This window comes from Alexandromys fortis, unplaced genomic scaffold (genome assembly GCF_014885135.2).
Source record: "Alexandromys fortis isolate MF-2015 unplaced genomic scaffold, M_Fortis_MF-2015_v1.1 scaffold_57, whole genome shotgun sequence".
Classification (NCBI taxonomy): Eukaryota; Metazoa; Chordata; class Mammalia; order Rodentia; family Cricetidae; genus Alexandromys; species Alexandromys fortis.
Window position 1 is genome coordinate 9137384 of NW_026067941.1, and position 23442 is coordinate 9160825.

The following is a 23442-nucleotide window of genomic DNA, read 5'->3' on the forward strand; positions in this document are numbered from 1 at the left end:
AGAGAAGAGAAGAGAAGAGAAGAGAAGAGAAGAGAAGAGAAGAGAAGAGAAGAGAAGAGAAGAGAAGAGAAGAGAAAAATGATGACTCTGGGTCTGGAGAGATACCTCAGTGGTTCAGCACACCTGGATTTTGTTCCCAGTACTGATAAAGCAGCTCACAACCATCTGTAACTCCTGTTTCAAGGACCTGACACTTGCCTCTGGCCTTCGTGAGCACTAGGCACACACATGATGCACTTATGTGTAAGCAGGCAAGCACTCAATAAATAAAAAAGGATTATTAAAAAGATGTTCCCACATTATACGCCATAGAATTATAAATATCCATATGCCGTCATTGCTCATCAATGAAAGGAGCCAGCCTGAGGCAGAGCCACTTCACAGAGAGAGACAAAAAAAAAAAATAAAGAGGTAGAAAGAAGGAGAATCTTTAATGATGTCATGGGACCAAGTGGTCAGTCTGTGTCTGGACCGTGCCAAAATTCTATACACCCTATTATGTAAAATAATGTATTCTGTTTAGATCAAAGGCAGGAGCCGTGAGCACCCATTGACAACTTACAAACCGCAGGCTGTTGGTGGCCAAAGTGAGGACATTGTTTTTAATAGGACAAGTGGAGGCTTTAAGGCAGGGAATAAGTGAAAATCAATGATATAACAGCAATTGTAGTTGTCAGTGCTCTGCTGGAGCTTTTACTGTTCTTGATTCATTCTCCAGTCATTTTGATTGTTCTTGGACCCGGGCTGTGCTCATTTACTATAGATGCATTATCAATAACAGGGAAGAGTTCCAGGAAGGAGGTGTTGGGGTGCACGTCTGCCTATTATCAGACGTTCCCTGTATCTCCTCAGATGAGTTCTGTGGCGGGAGCTGATGCTCCCTAGTGTAAGCGCTTCTATCATGAAAAATGTGAGTGAATTCTTTGAACATTCACTTTGGGGTATTTACTCACTTTATACACACAGATACTTCTTTAGACTCCGTGTTTCCTGCAAGAAAATATGAAGTGCTGTTCTTGTGATATTTATGCTTAAAATCCTTTCCTTATTATGACCTTTAATATCCACTGAATCTACAGCTACCAGATTGGAAATATGTAAATGAGGCCTTTCAAGAAACCAATGGCTTCCTAAGAAACAGAATATTTTCTATATCATTGCATGGGATTTTCAGTAGTTCTGTGAAGCTCCTTGTCACCTGTGTCTACCAGGGCTCTTTCTTTTCTTCTGATGGTTCTTTGTTTTACTGTGTCTCCTTGTCATCCTTTGCCACCTCCTCCTCACCTCGCTTGGGCCCCAGCTGGCGATTGTAGTTGTCTGTTCTGTATGACAGTTTATAAGGACAAAGACCAGACTAGGATGAAGCAGGTCTATAGTATTGTTCCACAAATCCCAGGCTCCCAGACAACCCAATTTCTGTGTATTCTGAAATGAGAAGGGGAAAGTTCCACCTGTAATGCATTTGTTTTGGTTTTATACTTAGTTGTTGTTTTTCCCGTTTAGAAGCAGAACACCCATCAGTTTCTTAGTGGTTTGGTTTGGCCTCACATTGTTGTTGTTTAGTAAAACTGACATTTCAGTCAGAATAATAATTCTGTGATGTCATTCTAACAAACACTCATGCAATTAAAACAGCTGCATCGCTGCATTCTTTTCACCTGCATAGATGAGAATAGCTCTTTAGATGGAGGGCACCAACCAGCAACAGCAATCTAACATGTTCCTAAGAGTCCCTCAGAATTTTGCTTTGGGCATGGTGTAATAGACCTGAAAATCTCTATACTCCAGTTTCAAAGAATTCTAGGTAAAACAAAACAAAATTATCCAAAGTGCATAACTAAGTTGGCCGGACAGAAAGAAGTCCAACAGGACTGGGAACTAAATAGGACATGATCCTGGAGAGGAAACGTGTGACAATGCATTGCCAGGGCTGAAGGTTCCAGCTCAGACCTCTCCCTCAGCACTAATGAGACCCCAGATAAACGCATGAGTCCTACGGAGAGGGCCAGTGAGAAGTGAGACCTACCACTAAGCCACTCTATGAAAACTTACCCTTGAACACAGCTGCATTCCTCTGCAGGAGAAAAATGTTCCCTGCCACACCTCCTCAGTGATGGGACAATCTCCAGGAGCTAGAGAGATGGCTCAGTGGTTAAGAATGTTTGTGTCTCTGGTAAGGGACCTAAGTTCATTTGCCAGCACCCATGTAACCTATAACTCCACTCCCACGAGTTCTCATCCCTTCTTGTAGCCTCCGAGAATGCCCACACTCATGTGGCATAGACTCACACATAAATACATATAAAATATTTTTAAAAACTTAGAAATCTCAAAACAGGGGAAATTAGTATAAAAATGGTTTCAGACTTAACTTTTTTTTATGTTTCCAGCAGAAGGAAACTGAAATGTCTCAGGGGTGAGGGAGATGGTCCCATATATCAGACAGCATAGGATTACACGTGCTTTCTCATCTATAAAATATTTGCCAGTGTCATTTACTTGTATTTTATGATATTTTCCCTTTATGTGTATATAAACTATAAAGTTCTATAAACTTACCTATGTGACCAAAGAATCAAATTGTTTCAGAAAAACCATTTAACAGTGACAATAGTAGACCCGTATTTTAATGTTTCTCCTAAAAATTGATGTACTTTCTTTCTGAAGTAAGGATGAAAGCCCTTTGACTTCCAAATATTTTCTGGTCTTGTGCCTTTGTATTTGGCTACTGAAATGTTTTGTTATTAAAAGAAAATCTTCAACTTCATATTATTATGTTTTAGATATCCTCAGATAAAGTCTTCTAGTGATCAAATATTTGCCAATATTACCCATAAGTTTCTATAGCTTCATCCTTACACTAATTCTTTAAAACCCATCTATAATAATTTGTAATAATTTGTGTATTGTTTACCTGTGTATGCATTTGCATGAATGTGTGAGGTGCATTAGGATGTGTAGAGGTTAGAGGTCGATGTTGGGTATCTTCTTCAATTGCTCTCCACTTTATTTTTTTTTTTTTGTTTGTTTTTTTTTTTTAACAGGGCTCCTCACTGAACCATAGATTGGATGGCTAGCAAGTCCCAGGGTCCCTCCCATATCCTCCTTCCCAGTGCTGGTATCACAGGTATATACCACCAATTTTTCACGTGGGTGCTAGGATCTGAAGTCAGATCCTCATGCTTGAATGACAAGCAGTTTACTGATTAAGCCATCTCCCCAGGCCTCTATAATTGTTATTATTTTTTATATCAGAACATACCAAACTTTTTCTAGCCTCAAGGTCTTAGCTTCATCATTCCATTTAGTTAGCAGCTAACTTTCATTTACCCTTCTGTGCTCAGCTCAGCATTTTCACCCAATAAAACTCTCTTAAGCATATGTGTATACATATATATACATATACATATATATATATGAGTATAGCTCAGTGCTAAAGCAAACACAAAAGGATTCTGGAAGACAGAAATATCTCCACACAACAGACAAGTGCAAGACCCTTGGTTCAATGCATAAAATTAGTTAAAAATAAAATAAATCATGAACTTATTCCTAACTCTTCCCTAGCTTGATCTTCTTAGATTGATCTCATAGTAACCTGTAATTATATATTTAATAGTTTGATTATTTATTTTATATCTAGCATCCTCTCCTTGATGACACTCCTACTTATACAACAGAGATAGTATGGATTTTTTTTCTGCAAAATATGTGTTTCTTCATGTACATATAATAAATACTTGATAAGGTTGAAAAAAAATTAACAAGCCAGAAGCATCCTTAATTTCCTCCCCCAACCCCAGAATCTATCTCACTTCAATTTTGATTTACATATAACTTATAGATAGTAAAATGCACCCATAGTAAAATGGGTGACCTTTGGTAAAGGTGTACACTGCCGTACTGGCGGCCACAGTGAAGTTATAGACCATTTCTATCATCACCAGGTGCTAACTCTTCCTTGTTAACCCTCGCATACATCTCAGTCCATCCCCTGCACCACACAGGTGTATTGCCTGTCACCACGTATCCCATTTGTGTCTTGTTGAGTCACCTATAAATGTAGCCCCATGGTATATAATGTTCTGCTTCTGACCTCTTTCTCTCAGCACAGTGCCATATCCGCGCTGTGTTATTTTTATAGATGAGTCATCAACTGTTTGGTGTTGTTGTTACAATTTGTTCACCCATTCACTTGTTGATGGATAGCTGCATTTGATATTCTCTATCATGAATAAAGTTGGATTCAGCATTTGCATAATCATCTGTGTGGATATATGTTTGTGTTTTCATTTTGAGTAAATAAAGCGATAGCTGGGGATTATAGAGTTAAGTGGATGCTTAACATTTTAGACATGGCCAACCTATTTTCCAAGCTCTCTAAAATTTTATATTTTTAGAAATTGTGTAACACAGTCCCAGCAGATACACATCTCTACATTTATGTCAGTGATTTTCATCTGAAGACATCATGATTTGTATAATTGTCTACAGAAGATCTTCCTTGCTGAAGCAGCTATTCAAATGTTTTATACATTAAAAAAGGTAATCCTTTTCTCATTGAATTGTAAGAACTCATTATGCATTTTGATTTCAAGTTCTCCTTCATATGCTTTGCAAATATTTTTTAGCAGTCTGTTTTGCCTTTTCATTTTGATAATAGTATATTTAGAAGAACAAAATCTTTAAAGTTTAGCAAAGATAACTTAGTGATTTTTCCATTCATAGCATGCATATTTATATGATCTGTTTAAGAATCGTTTGCTTAACTTAAGATATTAAGATTTTCCCCATATTTCCTTTTAAAGTTTTATAATTTTCACTTTTATGTCTAGGTCTCATATCTGTTTTAAGCTAGTGTCTTAGTGTTTTTATTGATGTGAAGAGACACCATGACCACATCAAGTCTTATAAAGAAAACAATTAATTGGGAAGGCTTGCTTATAGTTTCAGAGGTTCAGTCCATTATCATTATGGCAAAGAGCATGGTGGCCTGCAGCAGACGTAGTTCTAGGGTAGTAGCTGAGAGCCCTACATCTTACAGGCAACAGGAATAGGAAACTTCAAAGCCCGTCCCCACAATGACACCCTTCCTCCAACAAGGCTATACCCACTCCAGCACAGCCACACCTTCTAATAATGCCACTCCCTATAAGATTATGGTGGTCAGTAACATTCAAACTGCCACAGCTTGCTTTTGTTAGTTTTGCTTTTTCTTATCTGGCCATCCAGTTCCTATACTGTTTGACAACATACCATCCCTTCTTCCTCTGACTTACCTTGGGAAATTGTCAGCGAGCGTAGATACTGATTTACTTCTTGTTCATTCTTTTGTTCCATTGGTCTCTGTGTCTATCCTGATGCTATTATCATACTTGTAACAGTAGGTCTTGCTTGTCAAATGGACAGGATTTAGAGTTACCTGGGAGATACGCATACGAGTATGGCTATGTGGGTGTCTCCTTAGATGTTTAACTGAGGAGGGAAGACCCACCCTGAACGTGAGCAGCAGTGGCACATGGGCTAGGCTCACAGACACAATTACGGAGGACAAAGGAGAAAGGTAGCTGCACTCATCTCCCTGCTTCCTGCCTGGACACATGTGACCAGATGCATTGTTCTTTCGCCATTCACTGCCATGCTTTCCCCACCATGATGAGGTCCCTTCGCATTTTGAAATAAAATGAACTTTTCCTTATGTTGCTTCAGTAATGCATCAAATCAATGAGAAAAATGAATAATACATTCCTACTTTAATTAATAAAAACTTTTTGGAAAGTCTTAAAACTGAGTAGTATAAGTTGTCAGATTTTATTTTTTTTTCAAATTGTTACCACCACCTATCCTAGGTTCTTCAAATTTCTATCTGACGTTTAGAATCATTTATTTTTATATGTTTATGCCCAAACCCTAGATTTGGGTTCAAATCATATTGAATCTATTTTAAAGATACTTTTAGACATCTGCTGGGGGCAGGCCCAAGGCAGCGACCTTCACAGGAGCAGGTCAAGGGAGCTACTGTCCAGGCATGAGGGACATCTGTGGGAAGAAGCTATCAAACAGATAAAATAAACAATTCAAGACCTGAAAACCAAAATAGAGACAATAAAGAAAACTCAAACCGAGGGAATTATAAAAACAGAAATTATGAGAAAACAATCAGGAACCACAAATGCAAGCATAAACAGCGGAACACAAGAAATGGAAGAAAGAATCTCAAGCCCTGAAGAAACAAAAGAGGAAATAGACTCATCAGTTAAAGAAAACATTAAATCTAACAAAAGCTTAAAACAAAATATCCAGGAAATAAGGGACACCATGAAAAGACCAAAGCTAAGAATAATAGTAAAAGATAAGGGAGAAAAAATCCTACTCAAAAACACAGAAAATATATTCAACAAAATCATAGAAGAAAACTTTCCCACCCTAAAGAAAGATATGCATATGAAGATACAAGAAGCTTACAGAACACGAAATAGACTGGATTTAAAAAAAGTTCTCTCACCACATAATAATCAAAACACCAAACATACGGAATAAAGAAAGAATATTAAAAGCTACGAAGGAAAAAGGTCAAGTAACACACAAAGGCAGACCTATCAGAATTACACCTGATTTCTCAATGGAAACAATGAAAGTCAGAAGGTTCTGGACAAACATTATGCAGACATTAAGAGACCACAGATGCTAGCCCAGACTACAATGTAGACAGACAGACAGACAGACAGACAGATATAGGTATATAAACTTTCAATCATTATAGATGGACAAAACAAGATATTCCATGACAGAACCATATTTAACCAATACCTATCCAAAGACCCAGCCCTACACAATGTAGTAGCATGAAAAATTCAACCCAAAGAAGTCAGCTACAGTCACAGAAACACAGACTGTAGATGATCTCACACCAGCAAATTCCAAAGAAGGGGAAAATACACACAATAAGATCACCAATAATGAAAACTAAAATAACAGAAACTTGCAATCACTGGTCATTAATATCCCTTAATATAAATGGGCTCAACTCACCTATAAAAAGACACAGGCTGACAGATTGGATTTGAAAACAGAATCCATCCTTCTGCTGCATATAAGAAACACACCCCAACTTCAAAGACAGACATCACCTCAGAGTAAGGGGTTGGGAAATAATGTTCCAATCAAATGGATCTAAGAAAAAAGCTAGACTAGCTATCCTAATATCTAACAAAATAGACTTCAAACTAAAATCAATCAAAAGAGACAAAGAAAGACATTTTATATGAATCACAGTAAAAATCCACCAAGAGGAAATCTCAATACTGAACATATATGCCCAAAATACAAAGGCCCCCTCATATATAAAAGAAACACTTCTAAAGCTTAAATCACACATTAAATCCTCACAGTAATAGTGGAATACTTCAACTTTCATCACTGGACAGATCTGCCAGACAGAAACCTAACAGAGAAATAAGGGAACTAACAGATATTATGAGTCAAATGGTCTTAACAGATTTCTATAGAACATTTCATCCAAACACTTCATGGAACCTTCTCAAAAACTGACCACATACTTGGTAACAAAGCAAACCTCAACAGATACAAATAAATAAATAAATGGAATAACCCCATATATCTTATCGGATCACCATGGCTTAAAATTACAATTCAGCAGCAACACTAATTCCAGGAAGCCTACAAACACATGGAAATTAAACAATGCTTACATGAATTACCAATGGGTCAAAGAAGAAATAAAGAAAGAAATTAAAGACTTCCTAAAAATTAAATTAAAATGACCACACAACATACCCAGGCTTATGAGACACAATGAAATCAGTGCTAAGAGGAAAGTTCCTATCACTAAATGCCTACATAAAGAAGCTGGAAAAATCTCATAGTAGTGAGTTAACAGAACACCTGGAAGCTTTAGAATGAAGAGAAGCAAACTCACCCTGGAGGACTAGATGACAGGAAATAATCAAATTGAGATCTGAAATGCACAACACAGAAACAAAGAAAACAACACAAAGAACTAATGAGACGAAGAGTCGGTTCTTCGAGACTATCAACAAAATAGACAAACCTTTATCCAAATTAACCAAAAGGAAGAGAGAGAAAAACCCAAATTAACAAAATCAGAAATAAGAAGAAGGACATAACAACAGACACAAAGGAAATGTCGAGAATCATCAGGTCATACTTCAAAAATCTGTACTTCACAAAATTGGAAAACTTAGAGGAAATGTACAATTTTCTGGATAAATGTCACTTACCAAAATTAAATTAAGACCAGACAAATTAAATAGTCTTCCAAGGAAAAAAAAGCCCAGGACCAGATGGCTTCAGTGCAGAATTCTAGAATATTTTCAAAGAAGAACTAATATCAATACTTTTCAAATTGTTCCACACAATAGAAACATAAGGAACATTGCCAAACTCTTTTTATGAGGTTACAGTTACCTTGATCCCCAAACCACAGAAAGACACTACTAAGAAAGAAAATTACAGACTAATCTCACTCATGAACATTTATGCAAGAATAATCAATAAAATACTGGCAAATGGAATCTAAGAACATATCAGAAAAATCATCCAACATGACCAAGTAGGCTACATCCCTGAGATGCATGGATGGTTCAACATACAAAATTCTGTCAGTATAATCCAGTGTATAACAAACCACAAGAAAAAAACACAAGATCATCATTACAAGCTTATAAAGCCTTTGACAAGATTCAATACCCCTCCATGATAAAAGTATTGGAGAGAGCAAGGAAACAAAGAAAATACCTAATCATATTAAAGGCAATATATCAGAAGCCAACACTTAACATCAAACTTAATGGAGGAAAACTCAAAGCAATCCCACTGAAGTCAGAAACAAGACAAGGTTTTCCACTCTCTCCATATCTATTCAATATAGTTCTTGAGGTTCTAGCTAGAGCAGTAGGACAACAAAAGAAGATGAAGGGGATACGAATTGGAAAAGAAGTCAAACTGTCACTGTTTGCTGATGATATGATAGTTTACATAAATGACCCCAAAAACTCTACCAGGGAACTTCTACAACTCTTAAACCCCTTGAATAATGTAGCAGGACACAAGATTAACTAAAAAAAATCAGTAACCCTCCTTTATACAGATAATAAAATGGCTGAGAAAAAAATCAGAGAAACATCACCCTTCACAATAGCCACAAACAGCATAAAATATTTTGGGATAACTTTAACCAAACAAGTGAAAGACCTGTATAACAAGAACATTAAATATTTGAAGAAAGAAATTGAAAAAGACACCAGAAAATGGAAAGATCTCCCTTGGTCTTAGGTATGTAGAATTAACATAGTAAAAATGACAATCTTACCAAAAGCAGATTCAGTGTCATTTCCATCAAAATCCCAGCAAAGTTCTTCACAGACCTTGAAAGAACAATACTGAACTTCATATGGAAAAACAACAAAAAAAAAATCAGGGACAGCCAAAACAATCCTGTACAATAAAGGAACTTCTGGAGGCATCACCAGTCCTGACTTCAAACTCTACTATAGAACTACAGTAATGAAAACAGCCTGGTATTGGTATAAAAACAGGCAGGAGGTTTCAATGGAATCAAATAGAAGACTCAGATATTATCCACACACCTACAAACACCTGATTTTTGACAAAGAAGCAAAAAATATAAAATTGAAAAAAGAAAGCATATTCAACAAATGGTAGTTGAATAATTGGATATCAACATGTAGAAGAAGGCAAATAGATCCATATCTATCACCATGTACAAAACTCAAGTCCAAATGAATCAATGACCACAATGTAAAACCAACCACACTGAACCTCAAAGAAGATTAAGTGGGAATTATACTTGAATCCATTGGCACAGGAGACCACTTCCTAAATATAACCCCAGTAGCACAGACACTGAGAACATCAATTAACAAATGGGACTTTCTGAAACTGAAAAGCTTCTGTAAAGCATAGGACATGGTCAACGAGACAAAATGACAGCTTATAGAATGGGAAAAGATCTTCACTAACCCCAATTCAGACAGAGGTCTCATCTCCAAAATATACAAAGAACTTAAGAAATTTGACACCAAAAGAACAAATAATCCAATAAAAAAATGGGGTAAAGACTTAAATAGAGAACTCTCAATAGATGAATCTCAAATGGCTGAAAGACACTTAAGGAAATACTCAACATCCTTAGTTATCAGATAAATGAAAATCAAAACAACTCTGATTTTATTTTATACCTGTAAGAATAGCCAAGATCACATACACTGAGGACAATTTATCCTGGAGATGAGGTGGGGTAAGGGGAACGCTCCTCCTTTGCTGGTGGAAGTGTGAACTTGTATAGCCGCTTTGGAAACTGGCATGGTGATTTCTCAGGACACTGGAAAAGAATCTACCTCAATACCCAACAATACCACTTTTGGGTAAATACCCAAATTGTTGCTCAATTATGTTCATAGCAGCATTATTTATAATAGCCAGAACCAGGAAACAGCCTAGATGCTCCTCAACTGAAGAACAGGCAAAAAAAAAAAGTTGTACATTTACAAAATGGAGTACTACTAAGTGGTAAAAAATGATATCTTGAAATTTACAGACAAATGGGTGGATGTGGAAAAAACATATTGAGCGAGGCAATCCAGACCCAGAAATACAAATATAATAAATAGTCATAAATGGCTTTTAGATACAAAGCAAAAAAAAAACCAAACAAACAAACAAACAAAAAACAGCCTACAATCCACAACCCTAAGAGCCTAGACAGTAAAGAGGACCCTAAGAGACACATACATGGATCTACACAGGAAGGAGAAAAAGACAAGATGTCCTGGGTAAATTGGGAGCATGGGGGTTCACAGGAGAGTGAAGAAGCATAGATGAGAGGCAAGGAGGGAATCAGAGAAAAATGTATAGCTCAATAAAAACTATTTAAAAAAGGAAAATATATCACTCTCACATGGGATGATCATGTGGTCAATTTCATACTCACTAGGGATGCCCATGTGGCAGCAATATTGGATTCTGCGCCTGAGAGGTCCTAAATCCAAAAAGGATTGTAGTGCTCCCTTCACATAGATGATCCAAAACAAGATATCAGCCTTAAAAGAGGACGCACACACACACGAACACACACACATCACATGTACATGGAATTATTTTCAAGGTTTTTTAAAAATATTGTTTCCTGATTGGAAAAGGTATCAGAGTTTACCTGTTCCTATGTTCAGGATCCCCCCTCTGCCTAATACCGAAAGCGTATGAACCATCCCACAAATCTCAGGTTTTTCCAGCCTGCAGCCAAGCAGTTGCACAAATACAAACATTTCCAAATACAAACATTTTAGCTAGCAGGGAAAGAATTTCTGAAAGAAACTTATTTAAATCATTAAATCATTTCTTTTTAAATGATAAAATTATTAAAAATATTTTAAGCTCTAAGGGAATTTTATAAAATCCGATGTGCTTCCATCTTCTAACTTAGAAGTGGAGAGAGTGAGTGGTAGGGAGCTCACACTGTCCCAGGGAGAAGCAGGACATTGTATGTGCTGTACTGTACTCAGCCTCCGTGGATGTTTTCATTGTCCTTCAAGCATTCGTGTGGAGTCTAAGTTACAGAATAGGAAACAGGACCAGGAGAGTAGATCGCAGGCCCTGAGGTTGTAGGCACTTTGCAGGGCACTAAACATGAGCCCAGCCTCAGAGCTCTCCATGAGGCCTGTCACACACCTCTCCACTGATGCTGGTTGACAGAGAGATGGAAGAAGAAGAAAGCTGTATTGCTTGGATTGATCCCCACATGAATATGGGGGTTGCTGGTACCGAATTTAAACTGTCTGGAAGTTGGTATCAGCTGTGTTCATGTAGCTTTCTGTTTGGAATTTTCTCACTGCACTGTGACTGAAGAGTCTGCATCTCTGCTGATTGAATCCTATTCCATAATGGCAAGTCTAAAATATTTTCCTCTGCATGGAAAGGGATATAATTTCTCTATCAGTGAGAGAGACTCCTGTAAAAAAAATTGTTAAAAAAAAAGGAAGAAAAAGAAAAAAACAGATTAACAAGGAGAAATGAGCAGAATTCTTAACATTCGAACACCAGCAGAAAGCTCAAAGCAGTGGCTTAGGACTCTGTCTTAGATGGCTAGCACTTGCAACAAAGAACAATAGCATTTAGAGAAGAGACCAAGTGGGAAGGTTTTTGTTTTTATTGGCAGCAATTTAGGGAAAGGTAAATACATGGCAGATAAAGATTGGTTCATTAAGTAATGTCCCTAATGCTGATGAGGACCTAAAGCTGTCCTCAGTGTTTAGTCTTTGTTGTCTGTGGACTAAAGTTCTGGAAAAAGAAAAAGAAGATGCATTGGTGTTCCAGAGTCCGCAGACCAGCAGACCTTAGAACTTCACAATGGAGAGATGGGGTGTCGCAGAAGGATAGCCCAAAGCATCCTTTCTTACCTTTAGTAGCCATTTGCCACCAAGCCCTCTCCTGACTCATGTTTATGTCTACTAGGTAAGATATTAGGAGTGATACAACTGAAAGCTTCTGCCCATCCAGCTCTAGGAAGGTCATCACATGGCATCTGAAACCCATGTAAGAGATTTCTCTACTTTGCTGTAACCTGCCAATATGACATCCCAAATTAAATTATGACTTATTTTATTCTGTGATTATATTCAACTAACCTGTTCCACAGTGGAACATGTCATTCAGGGCAACTTGAATATGTCTCCCAAAACTATGGCCGTATTTGTCTGGGAATAAATTCACTTCCTGTTGACTTTCCCTTGGGAGACACCAGCGAATGAACGTCCATTTTCTTTAGATAGGGTGACAAGGACAGACTCCATAGAAATGATCCCCCCGAAGTATACATTTGTGAATTTGATCAGGGTTACTTAGAGCCGCATGGGTGAGGGATGACCAACAGGAACATGGGCGGCACACAGATGACAACAGCACTGAAGAAGTTGCTGTCCCCAACACTCCTCAGACCTCTTGGTCCTAGCAACCTTTCCCTGCTTGTATCTCTTCTAAGAGGCGGGCCAGTAGGGATTGGATGTGAATGTGTCTGATCTTGTGATGATTGTGGGCGAGTAAGCACAGCTGTTCCCATTTCAAGACACCAATGGCCATGTCATGCCCTCAAGACAAACTTCCACAACTTCTCTTTGTAGCAAAGTCTGTACTGTTTTGTTGACTTCTCCCTGATAGTGGCAAGATACAAAGTCTTTGTAACTAGCGGCCTGGGTTTAAGCAAACTGAGGAAATCAGGAAGCTCATCTTCAGTTTAGAAGTCTTTATATTTTGAGCAGACACATTTTCTGGTGCCCCTACATCTCCATGGCCTCTCCTGCCTCATCACTCTCCTTATCTCTACCTCTCTGCCTCCTTCACACTGGCCTAGTTCATCTCTGATTTTGTGTTTGAGTCTCCTGTGCCCTGCTCTGTCTTTTGTGCATTCTGACCTGATTCTCTTCTTTCTGCTTTTGGGGAGTTCAAACTTCCCCTGTTTAACTTAACACAGCACCCCCAAACTCATCAACGGGTATGGTTTTCTTTTACCACTGTCTAAACTTGTCTTACTCCTTTAATTACTTTCTGATTTAGTTCCAAATTGTAAAACTGTTCGTATTATTTATTGTGAACTTTCCAGAAACGATGGGCAGGCGATAGAAGGGTAGATGGATGAGAGATTGAAAGAATGAGCAAGTGGGAGAACGGAAAGAAAGGGCAGTGACCCCTCAAGGCCACTGGAGGGCTCGGCCCCACCCAGCCTGCAGCCCACCTGTCGGAATCAGAGGAGAGCGGTCGCGGTTTCCCGCTGGAGGGAGGAAGAGTTTCGCGAGAGCACACAGGAAAGGCCGGGCGCCGAGCGGCGGGTAGCGGTGAGTTCGGGGAGCGGGTGCGGGCCGCTGGGTGTGTGTGACCCGGGTGTGGGGTGCAGTCGCGGGCGGCTGGGATGAGCGGGGCGTCCCGGGAATCCGCCTGGCGTCCGGGGATCGGCCGCGCAGTTGCTGTCTGAGGCGCGGTGGGAGAAGGGGGCTGGGCCGGGCCCGTGTGGAGCGCACGCCTCTGGTCCCTGTGAGTCAGGTGTGCTGGTTCGAGTCCCAGAGCTGTCCCTAATCTGTGGCCCCCCTCAGTCACCACCCCCTTGGGCAGTAGGGTCCCCCGGAACAGAAACGGAACCAGTAGTATTTGATGGGCTGGTCTGTTCATTCATTCCGTTTTCTAGGTTCTGCTGATGGAGATGGCTAGAACCCCCAAGTAGCGCTGCTTTAGTGGGAAAAATCCTCACCTTCCTGGTCAGGAGAGGGGCTGCAGTTAGAATTTGGGAACTTATGCGGTTGGGGACAACCCGTTTTAAAGGGAAATATATGCTAATTTAAACATGAAGTTGAGATTTTTTAAAAACTGACGTTAATGAGAATGAACATTCTGGCTGCTGAGGAGAGAATATACACTGTTAATGTCGTACATATTTGTGAAGACAGCTTAGATACGGAAACATGTACAGATTTTGTCACAACCCCATCACAGCTGATTTCACAGCCAAATTAAGTAATCAGGGCAGATGGTGTTTCTTCGTTTTACTAGTGAAGAAGTTAATTGACTTACCCAGGGTCCAGCTACCTGTGATTGACAAAGCTGGGATGTAGTTCAGGCAGCTGGACCAGTCCTCTTTGTACACTAGGCTGCCTGCGAATCCCCCCCCCCCCTCCTTCAGTGACAGATGAATCATTTATGACAAAAAAGGGAGTTGCTGGGGAAGGGTGGATTGTAAAGACCGTCCTCTCAGAGTGCCCTCGACTAACATGTTCTTCCCATGCTACCCTCCACTTGGATGGTCTTAGCAACCCACATACTTTGCTTTCACAGACGTGAGTTCCAGTTCTGTAGCTTGTGTCCAATCTCTCCTGTTTCCAAACAGCCAACTCCAGACATCTGTGTGGGTTCACTTGAGAGTGCCCGGCAGGTGTAACAGTCTAGAGTCTCCTTAGCCGCACACTGTTTTCCCACAAACCTGCAATATCAATCAAAGGCTTGAAATCCCATTTCACTCCATTGCCTAAACACAAACCCTGGCTTGTTTCCTCATCTCTCACCTCCTGCAATCAGTTGGTCACCGAGTGCTGCCAGACCGCGACCTCCCTTGAGACAAGAGGACTCTTGTTCCTCCCTTTAGTTGACCAGACATTATGGCAGCCTTCCCCCCCCCCCCCCAGCCCTCCTCCCACTTAAGCTTTACCTTTCAGGTTCTCACAGTCTTTTTATTCTGCAGCTCAGATATGATTATGTCCTTTATCTGCTAAAAATCTCAAGTTTTTCCCCCATTGTCTTCAGCATAATGTCCAAAGCCCTTAGTGTGGACTCAGTCTTTTCATATCTTCCCTCCACTCCCATGTTTTATCTTTAAACTACGGTTTCTTGAAGTCTGGTGTGTTTATCACCTACATTAAATTATGGTAGTAATTGCTAACGAACTAAATATGAGATGATACTGAGTTCTGCAACAAAGAGGCTTTGGGGGAAGGGAGATAATAACTAAGAATACATTTCCAGCATATTTTCTGCTTTCTAATAAGGTTTAATGAGGACCCTAAAGACTGAGAACTAGTGTTCTAGAAGCTATCCTGTACTTACACGCTATTGATGTATAGGCGTGTTAATCTCCAACATAGTACATTGGCAGTCGAGGAAGCAGCAGAAGCAGGAAGTTGTTGCTGTTCTAACCTGAAGCAGACTTCCTGTATAAGGCCCTCATCTTATGCCTGCAGGAAATGATCACCTTTATTTCTTAAGATGCAGGGCTACACAAGGACCTGAACAAACAGACCTGTTGTCATGGCACCTTGTTCTGTCATGATTCTGTACAACTTGCTACTCTTCATCAGATATATCATACACAGGGTTTTATTTCTGAAGGTTCGTTGTCAGGTAAAACTCATCACATAGATTTATGTCCTTTTTGTTTGTTTGTTAATATATTTTGTTACAGGAGTCTTAGTCATGGGTGAGAAGAGAAATTACTTCCTCAATCTACTACTTTCTCATTTTTAACACACACACACACACACACACACACAAATATATTTATGGCCTTTGTATACTTTGCTCAGGTAGCTATAACTGGGGTGGCTTAAATAACAAAAGTTTATTTCTCACAATGTGCAAAGTGGAAGTATGACTCCAAGATGGTTGCACTGGTGTGGTACACTCCTCTTACTTTGCAGGTGGCTGTCTTGTGGCTGTGACTTCAGAGGGAGGTTTGTGGTGGATGGGATGTGACATCTGGCTGCTGTCTCTTCTTAGGTGCTAATCCTCTTATGAGGGCAACACCCTTGTTGCCCCATTATTTCCACATCCTAATGCCATTTCACTTGAAATTAGGAGATTCACTTAGAAGTTCAGAGACACAGATTCTCAGGCCTTAGCGTATTCCTAACTCCTTCCCTCTGACTCCTGATCTGTAGGGCTCTGTCTGGCCCTGCAGGTCCATCCCAGTTAGGCCCATGTTTGTGGACTCCTGATCTGTAGGGCTCTGTCTGGCCCTGCAGGTCCATCCCAGTTAGGCCCGTGTTTGTGGATTCTGTCCTCATCTCCCAACCTTTATCTTACTGTGTTGGAACTTAGCTCATGTGGTTGTACTGCACTTAGGGATTTAACAATTATGAGCATTTGAGAGTGGGACTTAACCCTTCCTTTCCCTTGCAGTCAACACAGAGCAGGTGTTGTCTATTAAAGACCTCGTGAATGATTACATGGTCCTTTGGGACTTTGTGTGCACTAGCCTGGATCGCTTCATTGATGTTTGAGGTGTGGGTGTTTCTTCCTAGGGGAGGGATTTTAACCAAGGGAGAAAATATTTAAAGGGAGGAATATTTTCCATCTGTTTAGATAATAATTTAATTTAGAAAAGTTAGCATTGCATGTACGTTGCAATTTTAAGTTGTCATTTACCATCCTACAGCTTAGAGGAAATTTTGTAAAATTTCTTTTGTTTATTGGGATTTTGATTGGTGGTCAAATAATATGTTTGAACATAATTGGGATAACGCTGGTTATAGATTATCTTTTACCCTGCTATGTTTACTTACTTTGTATTTTGAGTTATTTTTGTACATTTCTGAAAATTCTCCATTTAAAAAGCTGAATTATTATATGATTCACTCGCTTGATAGATGTTTCTAGAATACACATCATGTGCCAGATCTTACTTGGTGTGGAGGTTCTAGCAGTACTCAAAGCCCTACATTCGCAGGGTTTACTTTAGTGGATAAGCTAGGTAATATATTGATAAATATAAATATCATCAAATGATGCCATACCAAAACAGAATAAACATATTGAGCCATTTTGTTTTTCCATATAGAGCTAATTTGCCTCTCTTACAAGAGTAGGCAAGAGTATCTTTCTTGTTGTATTTTGTCATCGGTGAAATCAGTGAATGATAATTTAAAACTGAATTTTATATGGGAATAATAATAGCTCTTTGTAATTTACATGTCTTTGATTAGTAAGATGAGCATAAAAAACTTAGCCACGTGCATTGAGCTTTATATGCATGTTCTGTGCTCATTTTCATATCAAAGACCTGGTGTTTTCTTCTGTTTTGAATCAGCTGTTGCTGGTATTTTGAATTCCTCATATGTAATGGACAAATACTCAACAGTGATGTAGTGGAACAGTGAAGACAGACCTCAGAGGAAGCCTGGAAATCTTCTCCACTTACCTCCCTCCTCCTTCCTTCTGATATGGATAGGGAAAGGTGATTGGATAAGGAAGGAGGAGAGTGGAGATAGAAATACGTGAATAAAGAAGGAAGTGAAGATTGTGAGTGAATGAGAGATGCTGATGATGTTACTAGACAGGGAAAGGAGAAGAACCACAGCAGAAGTGGATAAGAGAAAACAAAAGGAACAGGGGAGGGGAGACCATGGAGGAATGACTACTGGATGCTCCATGCTTATCTTGGGTAATTTGTTTTCCTTTTCCCACCTATCAAATGTGTAGGAGAAGATGACTGCATTCTTTAGAACACTTCGAAATCACTGGAAGAAAACCACAGCTGGGCTCTGCTTTCTGACGTGGGGAGGTCACTGGCTCTATGGAAAGCACTGGTAAATATTGACAGCCCCACCCCATCTGCATCCCACTATAGAATGATCCAAAGGGCCTGTGTTGCAATTTTGTTCAGCTGCATGTTTTTATAAAATATGGTAGCTAAACAAAGTTATTCAAATAAAAAGGCAAAAGCTTCTTGTAAGCTATCCTATATAAGTAAGCATATGAAACTGTGTAGTTAATTATAGCTGTAACACACATCAATGCATGTGCTTAGTGAGGTTGGAAAGAAAGCAGTTTTTATTCACTTTCTTTGTTGAAGAGATCAGGACCCATTCTGGACAGAATAAAGTCCACTCCCAAGTAAGTAGTAAATTGAAATTGTAACTCATCTATCTCCTTTGTGTTTGAATAAGGAATTCAGTGTATTATGTGTTATATCAGCCTTCAGACATAGCAGGAGAAGAAAGTGCCAGATTTTCTATTCTGGCTTTGTATGGTAAGTTTACATAAGCAGGTTTTTTTTTTTTGTATAAAAATCATAAAATCTTAAGAAATCAACATAATTGTAGTTTTATAATTATGTAACCAAGTGCTATGTCTATGTATACCAACACAGAAATCCAGATATATTCTATATTGCATTGCTGACCAGGGAAGAGGTAGGAATTGTATTGGAAAGGAGATCCACACTTGATACTCTAATGAGTGTTCAGTTTACTGCTAACAAAAAACTTGACACTGTAGTGTATGGTCTGAGAATCTGCAGCGGAGTGGTTCTTTCCTTGCAAGTACTTACAGAGCTAGGCACCAAGCTCTGTTAGCTAGTATCCGCACAGTCTAGCATTTGTAAGGTAAGGAAAGCGTTAGCAGGCCTTTTGTCCAGTTTCTAACCTGGGCCTCAGGGGAGTCTGTACAGACTGCAGGGCCTCTAAGCACACTGATGCTGGCTCATTGGGGCCGCCCCATCCCCACCAGGTGAAGAACTAAAGAGCTCACTGTGTCTTCAGAGGTCCTCTGATACTCCCTGAAGTCTTCATTGTTTTAAAAGACCCTTTGGTTCTCCAGTGTGAAGAGGCCTCACTCTGAAGGAGATTTGAAACAGCTTGACTGAAGGCCTCACGTGCTCCCTCTCCACCCTTGAAATCCAAGGCTACAGACGCAGATGCAGCTCTTTGGTCTCCCTCTTCTCTTTCTCATGCTTCTTCCGCATACTTTGATCCTTCGTGAGCGAATGTGCAGGTCATTGTTGTTGAGTATACTCATGTTGTTGTGCAAAAGATTTCTTGGACTCCTTTGTTTATGCAAAACTGAAATTATACTCATTGAGCTCTCCCTGTTTTCTTTCCTTCATTCCTCGAAGCTACCAGCCCCTTCGTTTTTCCATGAGTTTGACTGATAGAGACATGCAGTGTAGGGTCATACAGTGTTTGCTCTTTTGTGACTGGCTTATTGCACTTGTACACTGTCCTTAATATTCATCCACATCATAGGATGTCAGGTTTTTTTTTTTCCAAAGGTTGAGTACTTACTGTTCCTCTGCACGTGTAGTCATACTTTACTCATTTCTCAGTGGAGATTGGGTTACTTCTGTCTGCTGGCCATTGTGAATAACGTTGCAGTGAACTTGGGAGAGTAAATACCTCTTAGATTCTTTTACAGTTCCTTTAGAGACATAACCTAGAAGAACGGCTCCTGGATTGTATGGTAAGAAGTGGTATTGTTAGTTTTTTAAGGAGCCTTCAAAATGTTTTTGGTAACAGCTTTATAGTACTACCATAGTGCAAAATAGTTGCAGTTTCTCTACATCTGCATTAACTTATGTTTGGTTGTGATGGGTTTTGTGGTGTGGATTTTCATTTTTCTAAAAATATAGAGAATTTTTTCACATACTTTTTAGCCTCTTATATTTCTTATTCGGAGAAAAATTTGTAAAGCTCTTTGCCCAGTTCTTAATTGGACTTTGTTGTTGAATTGTAAGAATTCTTTATATATTCTAGATATTAACCCCTTATGAAATATATCACTCACAGATTTTTTTCTCATTGTATATGTTGGCCTTTCAATTTGTTGTTGTGTCCTAGGGTGTCCAGAAGCTTTTAAAGTTCATGTCCCATTGTCTATCTTTGCTCTTGTTGCCGTGCTTTGGGTAGATTTGTGTATGGTGAATGTCTCTGCATATATATGTTGGTCAGAAGTCAGTGTTAGGTGTTTTCCTTAATTGCCCCCCACATTATTTTTGGGGACTATTACTCATCAGCCCCAGAGCTCATTGACTGGGCCACACTAGCTGGCCAGCAGGTTCTGGTTATCCTGTGTCTGCTTGTCAGTGCTAGGATTGCAGCTGTCACACTGGTTTCACCTGAGTGCACGGGTTCCATATTTAGGTCCTCATGCGTTCAGGGCATGCACATTACCACCCTAGCCATCTCCTCAGCCCTTGCCTGAGCTTTTACTCTCACATCCAAGGATTTATTGTCAAATCCAATGGCACTAAAGCTTTTTCCCATGTTTGCTTCTAGGAGCATTTTAGTTTTAGGTCACATTTAGGCTGTTTTGTTTAATTGTGTATATGGTCTAATACTAAGGTACAGCCTTACTGTTTACATGTAGGTATCAGGCTGTCACTGTTTATAGAAAGGTATTCTTTCTCTGCCATGTGGTCCTGGGACTTTTGTAGAAGATATTTTGACCAAATACAATGGAGGTTTACCTCTAGGCTTTCTGGTCCATACATGTATCTGTATATATAAGTCTGTATGCCCGAACTATAGTTGCAAGAAGTTGTGAAATTACTAAGTGAGAAGCTTCGAACTTTGTTATTTTGCTAGATTATTTTGGCTCTTCAGGTTCTTTGAGGTTTCGTATCAGTTCTGATGTGGCATTCTCCTATTTCTGCAAAAAGTACCATTGGGATCTTGACAGGGATTGCATGAACTTGGTAGACTGCTTTGTACTGTGGCCATTTTAACAGCGTTGTCTTCCAATCCTTGAGCACATGGCATCTTCCTGTCTGTTTTGTGGTTTTTATGGATCACATCTGTCTCACTTGCCTAAATTTATTCATAAATATTTATTTTTTCTGGTTGTCTTACGTAATTGATTTCTTAGTTTCCTTACACACATTGTTCATTCTGTGTATGGAAGTAAAGCTTGCTTTGTTAATTCTTTTTCTGTCTGACAGCTTTGCTGAAGTTGTTTTATGGTTCTAACACTTCTGTGTTTAGGTGTAACCATTCTGGTGTTCTATATAAAAGATCATGTCATCTGTGAAAAGATAATTTTATTCTTCCTTTCCTGTTTAGATTATTTTTATTTCTTCCTCCTCCTTGTTCCCCTTCTTTTCTTTCTCTGCCAACCTTCAATTCCATGGAGTCTCTCTTTGTAGCCCAGGCTGGCCATGGCCTTAGTACTTCCTGTATCAAGTGCTGGGATTGTAGGTATGTGCCGCCCCCTAGCACTTGTAATTTATTCTTCTTCCATACTTGCTTTGGCTTATTCCTTTTACTGTACTTCTTGGCTTTGCAGTGTCTCATGACCTTTCTTACCACAGGGAGACACATTTCCCCGTTGTCTCTGCCCTCCCAACTGCTTCTTTTTCCTCTCTCTTTCTCCCCTTGCTACTCCCCTTCTCGTTCTCTGTAACCCCTTCCTTTAGGGGGAGGGAGTTCTCTGCCCTAGGCTCTCTTCTCATGTCATGCCCTCTCCTAAATGATCTCACCTGCCCATACTATATTCTGTTCCATCTCTAGATGTCCCGTTACAGGATTTTGTTTGTCTTTATAAAGACGTCTTCTGAGCTCCACACCTAAATGTGTATTCAAGTGCTGTGTTGACTTGAATGAGAGTCCCCGTTATCTGTGGCATTTGAACACTCAGTCCCCAGTTAGTGGTGCTGTTGTGGCCCTGCTAGAGGAACTGTTTCAATAGGAGTGGCTTTCGAGGTCCCACTCTTCTAGTTTGCTCTCTCTGCTTTCTGTTTGTGGGTCAGGGTGTGAATCTTCAGTGTCCTCCTCCTGCCACCACATCTTTGCTCTGCTGTCATGGACTCTCAATCTTTGGAACCATAGCTAAAATGAACTCGTCTTCTCTAAGTTGCTTTGGCCTGGTATTTTACCCCAAGAGCAGAAAAGTAACCAATACAAGTGCTTATATACGGCTGCTTCACAGGTATTTCTGGCCCAGCATTCTAAAAACAAAAGCCCCTTGCCCAGCCTGCTCCTCAGTTATTGGTATTACTCACTATCATTTTATTTCCCTAGATATTGGAACATTCTCTGTTCCTCCTTATCCTCATTTTTCATATCCTGTGCATAGATTCTAAATGATTTTCCTGATGTGTTCTGTTTCTTTTGTCTGTCCTCGCTGTCTCCATCTTCATCCACACTGCCCTCCTTTATTGAGCAAATTCTAATTAGCTTCCCAGCTTTCTGACTGTTTCTGTTTTGCACACCATTGCTATGCTGTTGTTTTGCAAGTGAAGACTGCTATTACGTTTGGACTCAACTTCCGAAGTCTTAACAAGCTGTGCAGAAACTTAGCCTCACCTGAATACATCCGGGACCTTGTTGTGCTCTATATTTTAGCATTTGGCTTCAGATCTTTTCAAGTGATGTGATCATTATGTTTCAGACTTCCTAGAAGGCATTTCGCATATGGCATTCTTTTCTGGGCAACTGAAGTTTCTCCAAGTCTCAAGTACTAACTTCTCAAAGAGCTCTCCCAATCTAATCTTACGCAGTTCTCCTGCATTTTCTTCATAATGCTATGAGCTCTTTCTGTATAAAACACTCATTGCTGCTGTGGGGCCAAGGGATGGCTCAGTGGCTGCACAAACTTGAGCATCTGATTTGGGATCCCCAGCACCCACATACAAGTTAGACATGGCAATGTGCATCTGTAACCCCATCTTTGGAGTTGTGGAGACAGGACAGTCCTTTGGGCTTACTGGTTAGCTACTCTAGTCAAAGCTGAGTTCCAGGTTCCCTGAGAGACCCTGTCTCCAAAAAAGAAGGTATAGAGTGATAGAGGAAGACACCCAACACCAACCTCAGCCCTCTGCAAGTACAGGTGTACAAGTGATCACACCTATACACAGTGCATACACACACACACACACACACACAAATAAGTGAAACCACTCATCGCATTGTGTTGATTTTCTTCTGCTTCTGTCTTCTCTTATCAAATACTGTATGGACTTTGTCTTGCATGGTATTATCCTGAAGCCCCTGCACACAGAGGGGACTCAGTACACATTTTGTTTATGGGAGAATATGAAAGGATGGGATTCAGAGTAAAGTATCAATTGCATTTGTCCCTTCTGAACCCACACACTCAGGCTGTTGAATTCCCCAAAATCAAGTGTGCTCCATC

The 23442-nt window shown here is 39.8% G+C and overlaps 1 protein-coding gene across 1 annotated transcript in view; it reads left to right on the forward strand.

The window, feature by feature from the left end:
- Nucleotides 1-13797: 13797 nt before the first annotated feature.
- Agk (acylglycerol kinase) overlaps nt 13798-23442 on the forward strand; it is an 87438-nt gene continuing 77793 nt past the window's right edge. Inside the window, exons 1-4 of the mRNA XM_050147995.1 lie at nt 13798-13889; nt 18016-18122; nt 18483-18565; nt 22545-22675. Of these exons, the coding sequence (XP_050003952.1) occupies nt 18022-18122; nt 18483-18565; nt 22545-22675 (315 nt within the window). The 5' untranslated portion in view covers nt 13798-13889; nt 18016-18021. The remainder of the gene's footprint in view (nt 13890-18015; nt 18123-18482; nt 18566-22544; nt 22676-23442) is intronic.